Genomic DNA, 19,938 nt, shown 5'->3' with positions numbered 1-19,938 from the left:
CCGCAAAAGGCATGTTTTTGAATAATGTATATGGTTTCCAGAGGGGGAGGGGCTTCTGCAGGTCATCATCTTCATCACCATCATCTTCATCCCCAACTTCATCATCATCACCATCTTCATCATCATTATTGTTTTTGACGGTGAGAAAAAATGTGTGTTTGCCAGCACCAGTGGCTAATGCTTATCTAGTTAACGGTTTAGCTATTTCAATATTAAATTGAGTCTTTGTGTCGTGTTCTGTCCAGATTATTCTTCCCTGATGGCACAAGCATATTCCAACATGACAGTGCCAGGACTTCCTGTTCTCCTCAGAGGACTTCCTGTTCTCCTCAGAGGACTTCCTGTTCTCCTCAGAGAAAACCCAGCAGATTTCTGTAAGTAAACCTTTATCATGGTTTGATCGTTTGTGTGTTTGACAAAGATTGTGAGCAAATTTTGAAACATGTTTGTTTTATAAACCAATCATTCATGTGATTACATTTTATATCTTAATGTCACTGATTGTTTCATAACAAATATCATGATGACGTCTTCTTGCACCTGGACATTGGGATCATCTTCGTTTAAAGTACGTACATGTACTGTATGTCCATGTATGTACATGTATGTCCATGTACGTACATCATCCAACAGCAGAGGAGCTAAAGGTAGTGAGGACTGGGTCTACACCACACCCCCACCCGACACTTCCACTGAAGACCAGGTTCAGAGACCGCTGAGAAGATCAACAGGTTTCATCACCTCCTCAGGATGAGCCTGGCTCTGCTGTGGAAGACGTCCGGTCTCGTTCCTGTACTGAAGACCCTGGAGAGACTCATCCTAGACCAGCTGTGACCCGTGGTCAGACTTCAGCTGCTGACCTCTGTTTCACGACCTCATGCAACCACACGTGTGTTTTTAACAGCAGAGACGAGTCAGCATCTTTCAGTGAGATGAAAATGAAACAGCTGAGTCATGGTTTGGTAACAGTGGTGGTTGTCGTGGTTACCAAACTTACACAGAGTTTGAACTGTGATAAAATGAGTGAAGAGGAGGAGGAGGAGGTGGTGAAGAACAGGAGGTGTGTGTGTGTGGGGGGGGGGAGTTCCGGGGGTGGGGTATAAGTGTTTGATTGACAGGCACAGCCTCTGCCTCCTGTTGCTCAGCAGTTATTAAATGTCTTCCTGGGTCTTTAACTTTTAGTCAAACTCTTTGTTTGTGTCTGTCTGTCTGTCTGTCTGTCTGTGTGATCAGCTGTCAGATGAGCAGAGACTGATCCTGATTAAAACCAGGTCCACATTGAGGCTGGACTGTTTCATAAATGGCTGCCATGTCCCATCATGCCCCCCTGAGACCGCTGATCGGCCAATAGGGAGGTGAGTGTGGGTGATGATGCACCCCCCCCCCCCACAGTATAAAAGGTCACAGTGGCGTGTGGGCCCTCCTGAGCAGTTGGAGCATTCCCAGCCTCGCCTCGGGTGGAGGGAATCAGGACTACTCTGCGTCAGGGGGGAAATATTCCGAGGCTCGACCGTTCTCACCTGGATTTCTGTGTCAGGATTTTTTCAGGATAAGGAGACGCAGTGAGTTCTGAGTCCACCGGGCTTCGTCCCAACAGTCCCGGCACTCTTGTGGAGACAAGTGAGTAATGTCCACATCATGTCCCCACACGTCCCTACATGTCCTCTGCACCTGTGTGTGTTGGTTGTTGTGGTTTACAGGGACTGAACGTGTCCCGTCACAGTCGTGTTTCAGTGTTTTTGGTGTGTTTTTGGCGTGTTTTTGGCGTGTGCAGTAAACGCAGCAGCAGTGATCTGAGAAAGGCCCAGAATAGCCTGGGGTGTGTGTGTGTGTGTGTGTGTGGTGTGGTGTGGGGGGGTGGCTGGGTGAGGGTTGATGGCTTTTTAAGGGAATCAGCTCGGGGTCGGTCACTCAGTTATGTGCCACATGGTGGCTGTCAATCAAAGAAGCGGGGCAACACGGGGGGGCAGCGGGTTATTTTTGGCCACTGCCTTTTCTGTCGCTCAGATTCCTGCTTTAAATAAATATCAGCTGATTCTAACAGAGTTAAACTCTGATCACATCAATATCACTTATTGATCGTCAGTCAGCTGATCTGTTTTAATGTCACACAAGCTGCTTCTCGTCTTATTGATTATTGATGAATGTGAACATGAATTAACATCACACACACACACACAGTGTTGTGTTGAAGACATTTGTGATGTGACACATTTAACAGATTTAAAATCAGGACACATCGTCATGACAACTGTGAAAAAGGGTAAATACATGAATGTTTGTTTGTTTTTATTTTGAATTCATAGAAACAAACATGAAAGTGAATAAAACTGTTAAATAACTTCATCTCAGTGAAGATGAAGACGAGTTTCACTTAAATATAGTCATTCGTTTTGTATAATCATGTGTAATGAAGGATTTATAAAGTATCAATAACATGGTGATTCACTTTGTATTTCTATTATGGTTTAAAAGATTATTAATTATGTTTCAACTCCATCGTAATTCATGTTATCATCAGTGACGTTTAAATAGTGCGTGTGTGTGTGTGTCACAGTATGTGTGCTGCAGCTGCTGTGACTCATCACTTAGTGCGACCTTTAACTTTCACTAGTTTTCACTAAGTTTAGTTTTCTTCTTTAAAAAGTCTGTAAATGTCCCTTGAAAATCATCTGTGATTTTTATAAATCACATTGATTTGACATTAAAAAGGTTTAGTCGGATATCAAATGTTTATTTTCATTAAACTGATTTAATTTGATTCACAGATTTAAAAAATTAAACATAGTTTAAACTGAAAAGTTTTAGTTTATTTGTTCTAAAATAATAGAAACAGGACTTTTATTCTGAAAATATTTAAAAACTGTTACATTCTGACAAAGGAATGATGTCATTAATAAAGTCACTCTGTGTGTGTGTGTGTGTGTGTCACTGTGTGTGTGTGTGTGTGTGTTCCCATGATGCTTTGGGAAAGTGTAAAATGAGTCAAGGATCTATTTGTGGAACAGAGAAGCAACAATGTCTCCTTTTCTGAAGGTTCCTCCTGTATTTCCTGAACTCAGGAAGGAAAGGAGACAAGTTTTTTTTTTCTAACTTCCTGTTTTGGTTGGCAGGGTGCCGCCCATCATGTCAACACAAGCGCCAACATTCACGCAGCCGCTACAGAGCGTCGTGGCACTAGAGGGCAGTGCCGCCACGTTCCAGGCTCAAGTCAGCGGTAAGAATCTAATCTAAAAAAAATTTTTAAACCGTTAGAAACGTTCGACACAAACGTTACATTAGAAACTTTCAACACAAACGTTACATTAGAAACGTTCGACACAGACGTTACATTAGAAACTTTCGACACAAACATTACATTAGAAACATTCGACACAAACGTTACATTAGAAACAATCGACACAAACGTTACATTAGAAACGTTCAACACAAACGTTACATTGGAAACTATCGACACAAACGTTACATTAGAAACGTTCGACACAAACGTTACATTAGAAACGTTCGACACAAACGTTACATTAGAAACAATCGACACAAACGTTACATTAGAAACGTTCAACACAAATGTTACATTGGAAACTATCGACACAAACGTTACATTAGAAACGTTCGACACAAACGTTAAATCGGAAACGTTCGACACAAACGTTACATTAGAAACATTCGACACAAACCTTACATTAGAAACATTCTATCATTCTATGGTTCCTCTGTCCACAGGTTCTCCAGCTCCTGAGGTGAGCTGGTTCCGTGATGGTCAGGTTCTTTCCGCCGCCGCTTTGCCCGGCGTTCACATCTCGTTCAGCGATGGCCGCGCTGTTCTGAAAATCCCTGCTGTGACCGCCGCACACAGCGGAAGATTTTCCATTAGAGCAACCAACGGTGCTGGACAAGCCACAAGCACAGCTGAACTCCTCGTTACAGGTGAGACTCAGGTAGACTCATGGTCGCAGGTAAGACTCAGGTAGACTCATGGACACAGGTGAGACTCAGGTAGACTCTCTGTCACAGGTGAGACTCAGGTAGACTCGTGGTCACAGGTGAGACTCAGGTAGACTCATCAATCTGTTTCTCTGCAGCGGAGACGGCGCCACCTAGCTTCCTTCAGAGGTTGCAGAGTTCTACAGTGAGACAGGGCAGCCAGGTGAGGCTGGACGTGCGGGTCACAGGAATCCCCACACCTGTGGTGAAGTTCTACAGAGAAGGAGCTGAGATCCAGAGCTCAGCCGACTTCAGGATCCTGCAGGAGGGCGACCTCTACAGCCTGCTGATCGCTGAGGCCTTCCCAGAGGATTCTGGGACGTATTCTGTGACCGCTACCAACAGCAGTGGACGGGCCACGTCCACCGCCGAACTGCTGGTTCAGGGTGAGAAGCTTCATCCTATTGTTATCTGAGAAGGTTGAAGGTTTTAGCTCAGGTCCAGGATCTGTCAATTTAGCACCGAGACAACATGATAACAGCTAGGTTCATAACTGGTCATCTCTGGCAGACAAACATGTTTGGTAAAAAGCTGATAATTGGCTGACTGGAGGACAGGGTTGGACATGATGATGATGTCTGTCTCTGTTCAGGTGAAGAAGCCGTTCCAGCAAAGAAAACAAAGACCGTGATTTCAACATCTCAGATTTCACAGGCTCGTCAGACCCGAGTGGAAAAGGTAACGACGGTGACGTTTAAAAAAATGTAAACGTGGACGTGTCTCTCCGTCTCACCGCCTTTGTCCCTCTTTGCTTCTCCTTAGAAGATGGAGGCCGGTTTCCAGGCAACTGCCATGATGGAGATGCAGGTTGAGGGGGCGGCGCTGGCTCTGCAGCTCGCACACAAGACTCCGCCCAGAATCCCTCCTAAACCCATGTCAAAGTCCCCGACACACCCCTCTCTGATCACAAAGGTGACCGGAGGACGTCAGCAGTCACCGTCACCTGTTCGACACGTGAAAGCACCCACGCCCACACCTGTCAGGTGGGTGGAGTCTATATTTAGATTGTAATTGTTGTGATTGTACGGTGGCCCTGAGGTCTCCCTCTGCCCCTCCCACTAAACAAATCTCTGTCTCCGCCTTCAGGCCGGTCAAGTCCCCCCTCACCATGCGCCGACAGGTCGTGGTCGGTGCAGACGTTCTGCCGCCGTGGAAACAGGAAGGTTACGTGTCAGAGGTCAGCTACAGCGGCGTGAGCGGCTCCATCACTCAGCTGAGTCACGAGCAGCGCTGGGAGCAGCAGGTCACTGGGGTCACTGGGGTCACCGGGGTCACCAGGGTCACCGGGGTCAAAGAGGTGAGTGAGGAAGTGGGGTCAGTGAAGGGCGGAGTCAGATCATAACTTTGAAATCCTGTTTTTATGAGGTTTCACTGACAACCTCCATTTTAACTGACCTTGGACCTTTGACTGTTGATGACTCATTTGTATTACACAATCTGTGTGTGTGTGTTTGTGTATTTGTGTGTGTGTGTGTGTGTGTGAGCACATTTATCGTACCAACATTAAAAACGTGACACATCAAAGTCCAGACGTTATTGAAAGGTTTTGCAGTTTGAAAAGGATGTGGCCACGGCAGCCGGGTTAGGGTGACACAAGACACAAACTTGCCGGTTTGAATTTAGCCGCCATTTGGCCATGAAACAGGAAGTGGCCTGTAACTTGGCCAGGGTCAGAGAATCGCTACACTCGACGACCCTTTCATGAGTCTTAGTTCTTCTTCTTCTTCTTCTTGTCTTTTTCTCTTACTCTCACTTTCTTTTTTGACTCCCTGAAGCGTTCGCGTATTTCCTGGTTCATGTGATGGCGAGTGAGTTAGCATTCTGTGAGCTAGCACTCTGTGAGCTAGCACTCTGTGAGCTAGCACTCTGTTTCTCTACTGTGAGACTTCTGTGCTGCCTGTTGTGTCTCCAGGCTGTAGGAGGTCAAAGAGCCGGGGCAGTGGCCACTGTAGTGGCCGCAGTTGACCACGCTCGTGTTCGTGTGCCTGTGCATGGCGAGGGCGATCGAGCTGAAGAAGAGGAGGAGGAAGCTGTAGATGCAAAGTTAAAACAGCAGGTCGCCGCTGCTGCTGCTGCTGCTGCTGCAGATCAACAGTATCGTGTCGGGTGGACAACAACAAAAACTCTTACTGCGCAGGCGTTCGTGCCTGAACCACCGCTGCAGCCTCAGGTTAGGGAGGCCACGAGAAATAACCTCTGCACAGTCAGAACCGCCGCTGCCTCATCAGTGTTGTTAATGTTCTGAACTCTGTTGGTTGCTGCAGATTCAGAAATTGACAGAAATCCGCTCCCATGAGGACACTGGTCTCGCCTCGTCCTCAGGTCCACAGTTCATTGTCTCTAAAGTTTCTGTCCCAAAACCTGAGGCTAGCGCTGAGGTAAGACGTGAGGTAACTTCAGGCAACGTCAGATAAGTAGCTGAAAAGTCTTTGATTTAAGATTTGATCACCTGTAACTAACGAACCAGTGCGCTGATGCTAACTGATGCTAACATGTCCAAATAGAGATTTAAAGTTTAGATTATATAAACTGAAATCACTAAATGTAGCCATTAATCAGATGTTGCCTGAAATGCCAACTTGGTGTGAGCTGTAGTGTAGACGTAATAAACTAAAACCACATTAAACTTTGTTTTTCCTTTGCTCTCTTTATCAATAAACACATTTAATCCAGTTTTCATTAATTAATCTGGCTTTATCTAAACTTTGCGTATCTTTAATCAAACTAACGCTGTAGCTCGTCTCTGTTGCTGCTGTTTAACACAAACTTTTCAAACGTACCACGCGTATTCTTCCTCCTCTTTGGCTCGGTCAGGTGTCCATCGCTGGCTCGGCCATTGCTGCTCTGCACAAAGAGTTTTCTGCATCGACTGTCACCACGAGAAAGATCATCAAGCCGGTCAAGTCTCCCAGTCCGAGTCGTAAAGCAGCGGAGGTCCGACTGATGTCAGAGTCCATTCCCCCACCATTCAAAGACTCGTCTGGGAAATATCAGAGTCTCATCGGAGTGGAAGTACAGAGGGGGGCACATGAGCAAATACACGAGGAGTGGAGAACCCAGGTTTGTGACAGAGTCAGACATGATCTGGACCTTAACAGGACTAGAAACCTGATGAATACATTAAGGTTAGATAGTCCATTCAAGGCTTTGTCCAACAACCACTGGCCTGAATCTCAGAGGCGGGGTTTTCTACTCCATAGAAGCTGAACCATTTGTGATCATTTAGCAGCAAACTTTACGTTTTCATAGAGAAGAACCAGCGATGATTTCTGTGAGAATCCAGGATGAACTCGCTTGTTGATGCTTCTGACACTTCATCACCTCTTCAGCTCATCCTGTGTTGTCCTCCTCACGTGTGTCTTTGTTTGTGTCGTTGCCATGTTGTGAATTTTAGAACAAGACGTGGTTTGTGTTGTTTTTCTCTGTGCTCACACATCTGTGACTGTACGACAGGTGGTGGAGGCAGCAGCCGTAGCTTCAGTCAGCGGTGACAGTGTGGCTCCACCGACGCTGGTGTCAGTAAGTAACGCCGTCCTTTCCCAAACCTTTACAATACCTCGCTGCAACTTTGCAAATGCGTAATCACTCTCTCTGTGTTCTTAGGGTTTGAAAAATACAAATGTGACAGAAGGCGAGTCGGTGACTCTGGAGTGTCAGATCAGCGGACACCCGACACCGGTCATCATGTGGTTCAGAGAAGATTATAAGATAGAGAGCTCAATTGATTTCCAGATCACCTATGAGAAGGGATTTGCCCGACTGGTGATCCGTGAGGCGTTTGCTGAAGACAGTGGACGCTTCACTTGCACCGCCACCAACGAGGCTGGAACCGTCAGCACTTCATGTTACCTGCTAGTCCAGGGTCAGTGACAAACCATAGACCAGGAGAAATGTCATTGTTCTTCTCCATGAAAATGTTTCGTGCAGTCACTTCTGTCTCCATTGAATACTTTACAATGCAGTATTTTATCGTTACCACCATTGCTATAGTAACATGATGCTTACCTTTGAGACCAACTCTTTCCCTTTCAGTGTCCGAGGACATCGAGAGCAGAGAGGAGTTTGCTGTCATCACTGAACATGAGAAACTGTGAGTCTCATACAGGGACAGTTGTGTTTTGTATGGTTGTCAGCAGCAGGGGGCGCTCTGACTTTGTCTGATTGCCCCTTTAAAGATAAAAGCTTATAGCACCATTTGTTCATGAAAGTCCTAAAATGAGGTTTGTATTTGTAGTTTAACTGAAGAATCCAGAGAAGAAACCATGTCCCAAGTGAGCGCGGCTGAGTCCGACACTGCGGCCGCCGCCCCCTTCTTCATCAGGACACCCAGTGTTCAGAAGCTGGTGGAGGGAGCATGTGTCATGTTTGAATGTCAGGTGGGCGGAAGCCCCAAACCACACATTATCTGGAAGAAGAGTGGCATCCCACTCACTACTGGATACAGGTATGTGAGTGTGCAGAAGATAAAGTCCTGCCCCCTCCTTAGGGGGGCAGGACTGCGGCCTTTAGAGGTCATAGGTCAGATCATTCCCTTCTCCTTTACCTTCAGGTACAAAGTTGCTTACAAGAAGGAGACTGGAGAGTGCAGGTTGGAGATCTCCATGACCTTCGCTGACGACGCTGGAGAATATTCTGTGTTTGCCAAGAACAAGCTGGGAGAAGTCTTTGCCTCCACCAGCCTGATGGAGGAAGGTACGTAATCTGCCATCCTGCTGAAGAATGACACAGAGGAAATGAAGCTTCTGACTTTGTCATGTGACATAAATGTGTTTGTCCAACAGAGGAATACGAAGCATACATGAAGAAACAAGAAATGACCTTTATGACCGAAGTAACGACTGTGGTGCAGGAGCCGACAGTGGGCGACGTCGCCCCAGTCAGTGTCACGACGATGCAGCACATGACCACCACTATTATCTCAGGACAGGTGAGGTGTGGGCCCCCTGGTGGGCTGTGAATGCACTGCATAACAGACCATTCAAATAAATGTTAAACTTCTGGAAAGTAAAAGGGGGGCCAATCAGAATTATGCTTGAAGGTTTTGGTTCCCACAGCAGAATTTCAGAACACTCCAGGTTCCAAATGGACTTAGACTTGTTAGAAACCAGGACCCAGCAGATTATGGATCGATAAGCAGTGATTCTAAATCATAATTTATAAAATAAGAATGTACTTGTCTACAGGAGTTCCACCTCTCTGCCATTGAGCAGAGGATAATCCAGGAGATTGAGTTCTCCATCATGAAGATAACCTACAGAGAGCTTGTGACAGAGGACGGAGAGTTGATGGTGACCGCCGCCGCCACAGAGGCCACACAGCCGACCTTCGACACACCTGTCAAAAACTACAGGATCATGGAAGGAATGGGTGTCACGTTCCACTGCAAACTGTCAGGACTGCCACTCCCCAAGGTACGACAGGTGTCACTACATGAAACCTTTTTGAAGCGTTGGTTCTTCCAAGTGGTTTTATCTTGACATTTTGTTTTCTATCAGATCGTTTGGTACAAAGACGGCCAGCGCATCAGGCCCGGCGACCGTTACCAGATGGAAGTTCTTCAGGATGGACGAGCTAGTCTTCGTCTGCTGGTGGTGCAGCCAGAGGATGAGGGCGTGTACACTGCCTTTGCCACCAACATGAAAGGAAACACCGTCAGCTCTGGGAAGCTCTACGTGGAGCAATCTGGAGCTGGAGCTCCTCATAAATACACAGCCCAGCCTGCAGTGCAGAGGATCAGGTGAGGTGCACCACAGTCACAGGTGAGGTTTCATGTATAATGCTCAGGTATTGACTTAGAGTCTTCTGTCCTAAGGTCCACCTCTCCTCGCTCTATGAGCCGCTCACCTGGTCGCTCTCCCAGTCGCTCTCCTGGGCGTTCTCCCGCTCGCCGGCTTGATGAGACGGATGAAGCTCAGCTGGAAAGACTCTACAAACCTGTGTTTGTCTTGAAGCCTTCGTCGTGCAAATGCTCCGAGGGTCAAACTGCCAGGTTCGACCTGAAGGTCGTTGGCAGACCAATGCCCGACACATACTGGTTCCTCAATGGTGGGTAAACATTATTACTTGCCAATATTTGTTAAGAGAATTTGAGCTTCTTTTTTTTGATCATTGATTTGTTGTGTCCTCAGGACAACAAGTGGTCAGTGACATCACCCACAAGATTGTGGTTAAAGAGGACGGTACTCAGTCTCTGATCATCGCACCGGCAACACCACAGGACTCTGGAGAGTGGACGGTCGTGGCTCAGAACAGAGCCGGACGTTCTTCACTCTCTGTCACCCTCAGTGTTGATGGTAATATTCTCTAAGTCTTTTAGCAGGAGATAATTTGACGACTGGATTATTTTATTTTTATGACAATCTTCCTGTTTTTGTTGCCTCAGCTAAAGAAACCCTGGTGCGACCGCAGTTCACTGAAAAGCTGAGGAACTTGAGCGTGAAGCAGGGGACTCTAGTGGAACTCGCTGTTAGAGCCATTGGAAACCCGCTGCCCGACATCGTGTGGCTGAAGAACAGCGACATTATCACTCCACACAAACATCCCAACATTAGGTACATTCTGTTATCTGGACCCAAAGTGTTCAAAGATGAATCACCGAACAATACAACAGTGGTTATTGTTTTATCTTGAAACATGATTCAAACATGATGAAGAAATTTCTCCAGTAGATGGCAGGAATGTTGTAGCTTTGTTCTTTGTTTGTTTTCAGTCCTTTAGAGAATTTAAAAACCAACATTCCCAGAACATTCTCTGAGATTTCCAATTAAAAAAGGCTGCAGCAAAAGTTATTAAGGTTATTAAATAGGTCCTACCTTCAGTAATAGTTGGCTGGCTGCATGACTCAGATGTGGGAAGTGGCGGCCAATCAGTCTGCATTTGTTTTCTCATCATAATAGAATTGAATAAAATGAACTTTGAACAGTGATGTTGTTATTGTAGCTAAAATCCACCAATGTTAATCTGAAAATGACAAATTCATGTTCCAGGATTGAAGGAACAAGAGGAGAGGCCAAATTCCAGATCCCGTCTGCGGCAGGTGTGGACAGCGCCTGGTACACAGCCACAGCAATTAACAAGGCAGGCAGAGACACCACCCGCTGCAGAGTCAATGTGGAGCTGGACTATGTTGAACCTGAACCAGAGAGGAAGCTCATCATTCCCAAAGGAACCTACAAAGCCAAAGAAATCAGTCCTCCAGAGGTGGAGCCACTCCACCTGCGTTACGGTCAAGAGCAGTGGGAGGAGGGCGACCTTTACGACAAAGAGAAGCAACAGAAACCACTTTTCAAGAAGAAGCTGAACTCTGTTCGCATGAAGCGCTTCGGTCCAGCTCACTTTGAGTGCAGACTGACTCCTATCGGTGACCCCACCATGGTAGTGGAGTGGCTGCATGACGGCAAACCGCTGGCAGCTGCTAACAGGCTGCGCATGGTCAATGAGTTTGGATACTGCAGCCTTGACTATGAAGTCGCATACGCTAGAGACAGTGGTGTCATCACCTGCAGAGCCGCAAACAAGTTTGGAGTTGACCAGACCTCGGCCACCCTGATCGTCAAGGATGAGAAAGGTCTTGTTGAGGAATCACAGCTTCCTGAAGGCAGGAAGGGGGTGCACAAAATGGAGGAGATTGAGCGCCTGGCCCATGAGGGTCCTACAGGAGTCACTGTTGAAGAAGAAACTGAGAAAATGAAACCTGATATTGTCCTTCTCCCTGAACCAGTCAAAGTTGTAGAGGGTGAAATAGCCAGATTCCGCTGCAGAGTCACTGGTTATCCATCACCGAAGGTCAACTGGTACCTAAATGGACAACTTATCCGCAAAAGTAAAAGGTACAGACTTCGTTATGATGGTATCTATTACCTGGAAATCACTGAAATCAAGTCCTATGACTCAGGAGAAGTCAAAGTGGTGGCCGACAACAACCTGGGCTCCGCCGAGCACACGGTGAAGCTGGAGATTCAGCAGAAAGAGGACTTTAGGACTCATCTGCGTCGAGCTCCTGAGGCCAAACCAGCCGTGGTTCAACCTGAACCTGGGAAAGTTTTATTTGAAGTGGTGAAAGCAGAGAAACCAGCAGAGGACTCTCAGCTTAAAGAAGTGGTCAAGCTCAAGAAATCCCAGAGAATTGTTCATGAGAAATCCACAGAGGAGTCGGAGGAGCTGAGGAGCAAGTTCAAACGCAGGACTGAGGAAGGCTATTACGAGTCCATCACAGCGGTGGAGCTCAAGTCACGGAAGAGGGATGAAAGCTATGAGGATCTGCTGAAGAAGACAAAGGAGGACCTGCTTCACCATGCCAAGGCGAAAGAGGAGGCTGAGAAGAAGAAAGAGGAGGAGCGTCGCAAGCTGACAGCTAAGGCTCTGAAGCCAGAGAGGGTCAAACTCTCAGCCAGCATGGAAGCTCCCAAAATCCTGGAACGCATCACGAGCCAGACAGTCGCACAAGGAGACGAGGTCAAGTTCAGAGTACGAGTTGTTGGCAGACCAGAACCCGATTGCCAGTGGTTCAAGAACGGTGTTCAGCTGGAGAAGTCTGATCGTATTTACTGGTTCTGGCCCGAGGACCATGTGTGTGAGCTGGTGATCAGGAACGTTAGTGCAGAAGATTCTGCCAGCGTCATGGTCAAAGCTTCAAACAAAGCTGGAGAAACTTCAAGCCACGCTTTTCTGCTGGTGCAAGGTAATGTAACTTTCTCAAGTTTACTTAAAGGTTTACATCAAGGTTGGGAACTAAAAGTCAGTTCAGAGTTGGAACTGGTCCCATGTGTGCCAGGTAGCCATGGAAGGAGAACTGTGGTTCTACTAAAATGTGTTTACATTTTTAAAAATGTTTATATGTGTTGTATCAGGAAACAACACTGAACAATCACTGAACTGTGCCTCAGTACAGCAAGACCTAAGAATAAAGAACCAAAAACAAACACATTCAGGGAAGATGAGACCTGAGTCTACATCAAAGTGTTGTCTTTACTATCAAATACTTGTTGTTTTTGCAGCAAAACAAGTCATCAGCTTCACGCAGAAGCTGGAGGATGTCAACGCCAAAGAGAAGGACACCATGGCAACCTTTGAGTGTGAGACCAACGAGCCTTTCGTCAAAGTCAAATGGCTGAAGGACAACATGGAGATCTTCTCTGGAGACAAATACAGGATGCACTCGGACAGAAAGGTTCACTTCCTGTCGGTGCTGGTGATCGGCATGAGGGATGATGCAGAATTTACATGTGTAGTCATTGACGACGATGTCAGAACAAGTGCCAGGCTCAATGTGGAAGGTGATTACATGAATGAATTTCTCATATTAATGTGATCATTTTAATATTATAATGGACTATATTATATAATAATATATGACTGTCCCTGACTGTTATATATTATAAAATAATAAAGGAATTTTCTTATCTAATTCCTTCTGTATGCAATGAACCTTTTTTTGTTCATTTTTGAAAGATTCCAGAAAATGTGCAGATATGTGTTTGTTTGAAAACATTAACATTTTAAAGTGAAAAATAACATAATTATAAATCATGAGTGTGTGATTTGGGGGAACTGTCTTTCCGTTCTGCCCATGTCCAAATGTGCAACATCACCTTTATTCTTCACTGAGCAGGAGCTCCCCTGGAGATCCTGGAACGGTTGGAGAACACCGAGGTGCCGGAGTCGTACTCTGGAGAGTTTGAGTGTCTGGTTTCCCGTGAGGATGCGGAGGGAAGCTGGTTCTTTGGAGAAAAGTGTCTCTCTCCCAGCAGCAAATACGTCATGTTGTCCCGTCGGGGACGACACTCCCTGACTGTAAAAGACGTCAAGAAGGAGGACCAGGGAAAATACACCTTCAAAGTGGGCGAGTTCAAGACGAGTGCCTCACTCAAGATGAAACGTGAGTTTGTGTGGTTTGGATATGGAGTTGTGATGTGTCCAGTGTGTAACAGGTTTGCTTTGGTGTTTTAGTGCGTCCAGTGACCCTGATGCAGCCTTTGACCGACCTGACGGTCTGCGAGGGCGACATCGCTCAGATGGAGGTCAAGTTCTCTCAAGAGAATGTTGAAGGTAACTGGATGAAGAGCGGGCAGCAGATCACAGCCTCAAGCCGTGTCCACGTCGTCGTAGACAAACAGAGCCACAAACTCCTGATCGAAGACACAAGCAAGGACGACTGTGGAACTTATTCATTTGTTGTTCCCACTCATGAGATCTCAACCTCAGCAAAGCTGCTCGTTCAGAGTACGTTGTCTTAGATTCAAGGTGACACGATTTCTTCTAACAAACTTTATCATTTTAAACAAAACACCTACATTTCCTTTTCAGCGATTGGTGTGGTGATCCCACTGAAGGACATGAGTGTTGTTGAGGGGACAAAGGCTGTGCTGGAGACAAAGATCTCTGCCCAGGACATCAGCTCGGTCAAATGGTACCAAAATGACCAGCTGCTGGTTCCCAGTGACCGAGTCCAGATGGTGGCAAAAGGAGTTAAGCAGCGTTTGGTGTTGACCAGGACGTTCGCCTCCGACGAAGGCTCCTACAAACTGATCGTTGGCCGAGCCGAGACCCGCTGCAGGTTAACTGTTCAGAGTAAGTCACACGAGTACCTGTTAATCTGTTTATGTGTTCACAAACAGCTCCACCCACTGGACAATGCTTTAAACCTGGTTCCATCTCTCAGCTGTTCAGATTGTGATGCCAATTAAGGACAAGGAATGCTCAGAGTCAGACAACGTCATCTTCGAGGCTGAGGTGTCTCACCCGGGTATTGATGCCTTCTGGACCTTCAAGCAGCAGCCACTCAAAGCTGGTGGCAAGTATAAGATGGAATCTAAGAACAAGTGCCACACTTTGACGGTCATGAATGCCATGAAGGACGAGGAGGGCGAGTACATGTTCGCCGCTGGTCAGAAGACGTGCAGTGCATCTCTCACTGTAACAGGTACCAGGAGTTCACTCACTTATGCTTAATTTAATCCCAGTTATTAAGATTTAACTGGAAGTTACCATTTATTTCCTGTCACCAGGTGGCGCTATCAAAAAGCCCCTGCGGGATATGGTGGTGGCTGACTCCCAGACTTCTGTGCTGGAGTGTGAGGTCTCTAACCCGACTGCAGAGGGTAACTGGCTGAAAGATGGAAAGCCTGTTGACATCAGCGAGAACGTGGTGAGCGAGGTGGATGGCACCGTCAGACGCCTCGTCATCATCATCACCAAAGCCACCGACATCGGAGAGTACACTTATCAGGTGGCCTCCTCCAAGACCTCCGCCACCCTAAAGGTTGAGGGTAAGTCCACATTCAAGTGCCCATGGTGATGGTTGCTCACATCATCAAATGACCCAACTGTGGATTAACTATGATGTTTGTCACCACAGCTGTGAAGGTGAAAAAGACTCTGAAGAACCAGAATGTGGTTGAGACCCAGGACGCCATGTTCATCTTGGAGCTGACCCACGAAAATGTGAGGGGAGCGCAGTGGATCAGAAATGGAGTGGAAATCCAGCCCAGTGATAAATGCGAGATTACCATCGAAGGCACTGTCCACACCCTGAAGATCAACAACTGCAACACACAGGATGAGTCGGTCTACTCCTTCAAACTGGGCAAACTTTCAGCCAATGCCAGGCTAAACGTTGAAAGTAAACAAACACTGATTTATTAAAACACAGCAAAGCAAGAGTCATACAGTTTTTAACTGAAACATTTCCCAACAGCGATCAAGATCCTGAAGAAGCCAAAAGATGTGACATCACTTCTGGGTGCTAGTGCTACGTTTGATGTCAGTATCTCAGAGGAAAATATTCCTGTGAAATGGATGTTCAACAAAACGGAGCTGATGCCAAATGAGCACTACATGATGATCTCAGAGAAGAAGAACCACAAACTCATCATCCAGGAAGTGGACAGCAGCAAAGAGGGCGAGTACACTGTGCAGGTCGGACACCTGCAGTGCAGCGCTCGTCTCTTTGTGGAGTGTGAGTATCAGCACGGCAGCCATCTTTGAACATGTAGAGACTCTTCTAAGTCTGAAAGATTCCTCTTTATACTCTTCTTCAGCACTGAAAGTCACCAGGTCCATGAAGAACGTGGAGGTGCCAGAGACCCAGGTGGCCCTGTTCGAGTGTGAAGTGTCTCACTTTAACATCCCGTCCACGTGGTTGAAGGATGGAGTAGAGATCGAGATGAGTGAGAAGTTCAGGATTGAAGTTCAGGGAAAAGTACATCAGCTGAGGATCGTGAACGCGAGCAAGAACGACTCTGGAGAGTACACCTTCGTCTGTGGGAGTGACCGCGTCTCGGCGACACTCACTGTCAGCCGTAAGCCCCGCCCCTCACCAAGTTTACACACTTTCGACCTTCGTCTGAACATTTTGTTGTTGCATTTTTTTCAGCTATTCTGATCATGATGATGCTGCAGGACCTGAACGCGCAGGAGAAGGACTCGGTCACATTTGAAGTAAATGTTAACTACGAGGGAATCACTTACAAATGGCTGAAGAACGGCGCAGAGATACGGTCCACAGACCGCTGCCAGGCTCGCTGCAAACAGCTCACACACACTCTGAGCCTCAGGAACGTCCACTTTGGAGACAGCGCCGAGTACACCTTCATGGCCGGGTCCGCAGTCACCAGCGCCAAACTCGACGTGGAGGGTAAAAACCTTTACTCTTCAAAACTAGTCAGTGAAAATTATTCATCTGTGGAAATCTTGGACTTGACCTGTGACCCTGCCCTTCGCCCTATGTCAGCTGGGATGACATAGCAAGCTTTGCAACTTAGAGCAAAAATGAAGGACCTTTGACTTACCTTTGGTGTCTGAGGTTGTGAGTTTGAGCCTCTAATGCATCAGGGCTCAACAGCAATTGTCATTTATTTGTTTTTCATCCAAAGTGTGAAATGTGTGTATGTAACACGTCGATGTTCTATCGCAGCTCGTGTGGTTGAGTTCACCAAAAATCTGAAGGACCTGAAGATCACAGAGAAGAAGAGGGCAACGTTTGAGTGTGAGGTTTCTGAGCCAAACGTCCAGGTGATGTGGATGAAGGACGGTCAGGAGCTGGAGATGTCCGACAGGTGTTATGATCACTCACACTCACCTGTTCAAAGAAAAACATTAGAGAAACTTAATTTTCTAACTTTCTGTTTCCTGTAGATATAAAATTAGCTCCGATAAATTTGTGCACCGTCTGGTTCTGCCGTCCGTCCGTCTGTCTGATGCCGGAGAGTTCACCGCTGTGGCCGGGTCCAGCATGTCCAAGGGACACCTGAGTGTCGAGGGACGGGACATTAAAATTTCTGCTCCTGTTAGCAGAAACATCACTGTGAGCACACACACACACACACTCTCAGGACTGAGGTCCTGAGATTTGTGTCCATTTTCACAGCAAACAAAAACAAACAAACAAAAACAAACAAACAAACAAACAACGTTTTTAACTCCGCCCACTCTGACTTTCTTACAGGTGATTGAGAAACACAGAGCAACGTTTGAGTTTGAAGTGGACGAGGACGATGTGGAAGGTCACTGGATGAGGAATGGCGTGGAGATCCAGATCACAGAAGAGGAACGGTTCAGCTACGCTGTCATCAGGAAACTGCACCGTCTCACCATTTCTGAGACGTACAGAAGCGACGCCGGAGAGTTCACCTTTTTAGCCGGGAAAAACAGGAGCACCATCAACCTGCACGTCAAATGTAAGAAACTCAAACAAACAACTGCTATAAATTTGTAGGGATGTCCCGATCCGATATTGATATTTGTCTGATATCAGCCAAAAAAACGAGTATTGGATAATATCGGACTGCCTCTAAAATCTCCGATACAACAGTCAGCTCCAGCACTTCTATCCAGCAGCGCCCGTTGTGATCACATGGGCTCTGTGTGTTGGATGCATGTAGATCACATGATCACAACAACAGTGTGTGTGTGCTACTGCTATTTCAGAGGTTATACATGTTTTTTTAACCTCTGATATCAGAGGCTTCGAAGCGCGAGCTAGCCGTTAGCACCACACTAGCTCATCCTGAGGCGAGCTGCTAAAACAACATTATTTCATAAACCAGCAACCAGAAAGTTGATGATGAAGTTCTGTCCTCTGTTTCCTGACTGAAGTTCTGTCCTCTGTTTCCTGACTGAAGTTCTGTCTGTTTCCTGACTGAAGTTCTGTCTGTTTCCTGACTGAAGTTCTGTCCTCTGTTTCTTGACTGAAGTTCTGTCTGTTTCCTGACTGAAGTTCTGTCTGTTTCCTGATTTAAGTTCTGTCCTCTGTTTCCTGACTGAAGTTCTGTCCTCTGTTTCCTGACTGAAGTTCTGTCCTCTGTTTTCTGACTGAAGTTTTGTCCTCTGTTTCCTGACTGAAGTTCTGTCCTCTGTTTCCTGGCTGAAGTTCTGTCTGTTTCCTGACGGAAGTTCTGTCCTCTGTTTCCTGACTGAAGTTCTATCCTCTGTTTTCTGACTGAAGTGCCGGAACCTCCTGAGATTGTGCGACAGATGACACCACAGACGGCGATGTCCGGCCGGTCAGCACGGTTCTCCGTGCAGGTGACTGGACTCCCTCAGCCTCAGGTTTCCTGGTACAAAGACTCTGAGGTTCTTGTCATCACCGACAAAATCAAGTTCCTCCACGATGGCAGCGAACACACGCTGCTGCTGCTGGAGGTCTTTGTGGATGACTCCGCCGTGTACAGCTGCCAGGCCAAAAACGACTTTGGAGAAGCGACAAGCTCCGCCTCTCTCACTGTGGAAGGTACTTTATCAGAACAGTGTTGTCTTCGTGTACCAGCTTCACTCACACAGCAGATTATCATAATCTCTGGTGTCTGAACTTGATCAGTAACTATGTGTGATTGATTATTCCTCATAGTCCCTGAAGTGGTGGAAACCATGGCTCCGGTCTTGGCTCCAGTCCTCATCAGTCCACTGCAGAATGTCGTGGTCTCTGAGGGAAGCCCCGCCAGGTTCCAGTGCAGTGTCTCTGGAGAAGGTGACGGTCATTTGTTTTTCATGTGTATTCTCAGACATGTTTACCTGTCCCTGACACATGGTTAGCACTGACTGTGCTGTGAGTGCCCCCTGCTGCTGAAAACCAGTCTGAGATACAGAACTCCACTCTCAGTGAAAATATGTCAGAGACACAAGAAACAACAGGTTTTATCCACTTTAACAAAAGACTCACGTCTTTATCTCGCTGTTAGACACTGTTTATGTTTAATTGTGTATGTTCTGAGAACACACGTGTGACATGTAACCCTGATGTTTGTGTCCAGATGTGCAGGTTTCCTGGTTCTGTAAACACCGGGAGCTCAAACATTCAAAAATCTTCACCATGTCTCGCGTTGACAACGTCTGCCAGTTGGACATTTCTAAAGTTCTCCCTGATCACGAGGGTGAATATTCATGTGTTGCCGCTAACTCGGCAGGAATGGTGACGTGTGCGGCAGCGTTGCATCTCGACGGTGAGTTTAACTGACTAACACTGTAACATCCACGTCTGTTCATCAGAGAGACGCCAGTTTATTCAGATCAGATCAGATCACATCCTTTATTAACCAGCCACGGGGATCTGAGCGTCTGTAACTGGTTAATGTGTTTTTATGGTTCACTATTAAATGCAGAGATTATTTTAAAATATAGTTATTTGAACCACAGTAAATTGAAATGATTGTGAATTGTTTTCTGTCACAGCATTTTATTTAATTTAATCTAAAACAATAAATAATTGTTATTTACAGCAAACCAGAGTTTATTTATAAGAGAAAGAAGTGAACAGCAGAAGATCTGAGCCAAGAGTTTCAGGTCTCTACAGCTTTGTCAGCCTTCAAAGACTTTAATACTCCAACACTTAACTTTAGCCCTGGACTGTATGTGCTAGCATATGTTCGCACAGGTGATAGCTGTACAGGTGTGTCACATGATGCATGATGTAATCTTGTCCAGCCCTTTTTTTTAAACACGTCTTGACTTGAGAAGAAC

At 46.4% G+C, this 19,938-nt stretch overlaps 1 protein-coding gene across 1 annotated transcript in view; it reads left to right on the top strand.

Moving 5' to 3' along the window:
* Positions 1–1,445: 1,445 nt before the first annotated feature.
* The window catches only part of ttn.1 (titin, tandem duplicate 1), a 147,543-nt gene continuing 129,050 nt past the window's right edge, over positions 1,446–19,938 (top strand). The window contains exons 1-38 of the mRNA XM_058614083.1: positions 1,446–1,620; positions 3,114–3,217; positions 3,724–3,927; positions 4,083–4,370; positions 4,577–4,662; positions 4,747–4,967; positions 5,071–5,281; positions 5,897–6,154; positions 6,249–6,362; positions 6,799–7,044; positions 7,438–7,503; positions 7,588–7,846; positions 8,017–8,074; positions 8,219–8,428; positions 8,534–8,676; positions 8,766–8,911; positions 9,168–9,395; positions 9,480–9,721; positions 9,797–10,029; positions 10,113–10,277; positions 10,367–10,535; positions 10,971–12,664; positions 12,981–13,259; positions 13,595–13,861; positions 13,933–14,205; positions 14,290–14,553; positions 14,645–14,905; positions 14,991–15,251; positions 15,341–15,604; positions 15,680–15,940; positions 16,023–16,283; positions 16,358–16,618; positions 16,898–17,039; positions 17,119–17,287; positions 17,429–17,660; positions 18,428–18,712; positions 18,830–18,949; positions 19,233–19,421. Of these exons, the coding sequence (XP_058470066.1) occupies positions 3,127–3,217; positions 3,724–3,927; positions 4,083–4,370; positions 4,577–4,662; positions 4,747–4,967; positions 5,071–5,281; positions 5,897–6,154; positions 6,249–6,362; positions 6,799–7,044; positions 7,438–7,503; positions 7,588–7,846; positions 8,017–8,074; positions 8,219–8,428; positions 8,534–8,676; positions 8,766–8,911; positions 9,168–9,395; positions 9,480–9,721; positions 9,797–10,029; positions 10,113–10,277; positions 10,367–10,535; positions 10,971–12,664; positions 12,981–13,259; positions 13,595–13,861; positions 13,933–14,205; positions 14,290–14,553; positions 14,645–14,905; positions 14,991–15,251; positions 15,341–15,604; positions 15,680–15,940; positions 16,023–16,283; positions 16,358–16,618; positions 16,898–17,039; positions 17,119–17,287; positions 17,429–17,660; positions 18,428–18,712; positions 18,830–18,949; positions 19,233–19,421 (9,121 nt within the window). The 5' untranslated portion in view covers positions 1,446–1,620; positions 3,114–3,126. The remainder of the gene's footprint in view (positions 1,621–3,113; positions 3,218–3,723; positions 3,928–4,082; positions 4,371–4,576; positions 4,663–4,746; positions 4,968–5,070; positions 5,282–5,896; positions 6,155–6,248; positions 6,363–6,798; positions 7,045–7,437; positions 7,504–7,587; positions 7,847–8,016; positions 8,075–8,218; positions 8,429–8,533; positions 8,677–8,765; positions 8,912–9,167; positions 9,396–9,479; positions 9,722–9,796; positions 10,030–10,112; positions 10,278–10,366; positions 10,536–10,970; positions 12,665–12,980; positions 13,260–13,594; positions 13,862–13,932; positions 14,206–14,289; positions 14,554–14,644; positions 14,906–14,990; positions 15,252–15,340; positions 15,605–15,679; positions 15,941–16,022; positions 16,284–16,357; positions 16,619–16,897; positions 17,040–17,118; positions 17,288–17,428; positions 17,661–18,427; positions 18,713–18,829; positions 18,950–19,232; positions 19,422–19,938) is intronic.

This window comes from Solea solea, chromosome 2, assembly GCF_958295425.1.
Source record: "Solea solea chromosome 2, fSolSol10.1, whole genome shotgun sequence".
Taxonomy (NCBI): Eukaryota; Metazoa; Chordata; class Actinopteri; order Pleuronectiformes; family Soleidae; genus Solea; species Solea solea.
This window is presented reverse-complemented; position numbering and strand designations above follow the sequence as displayed.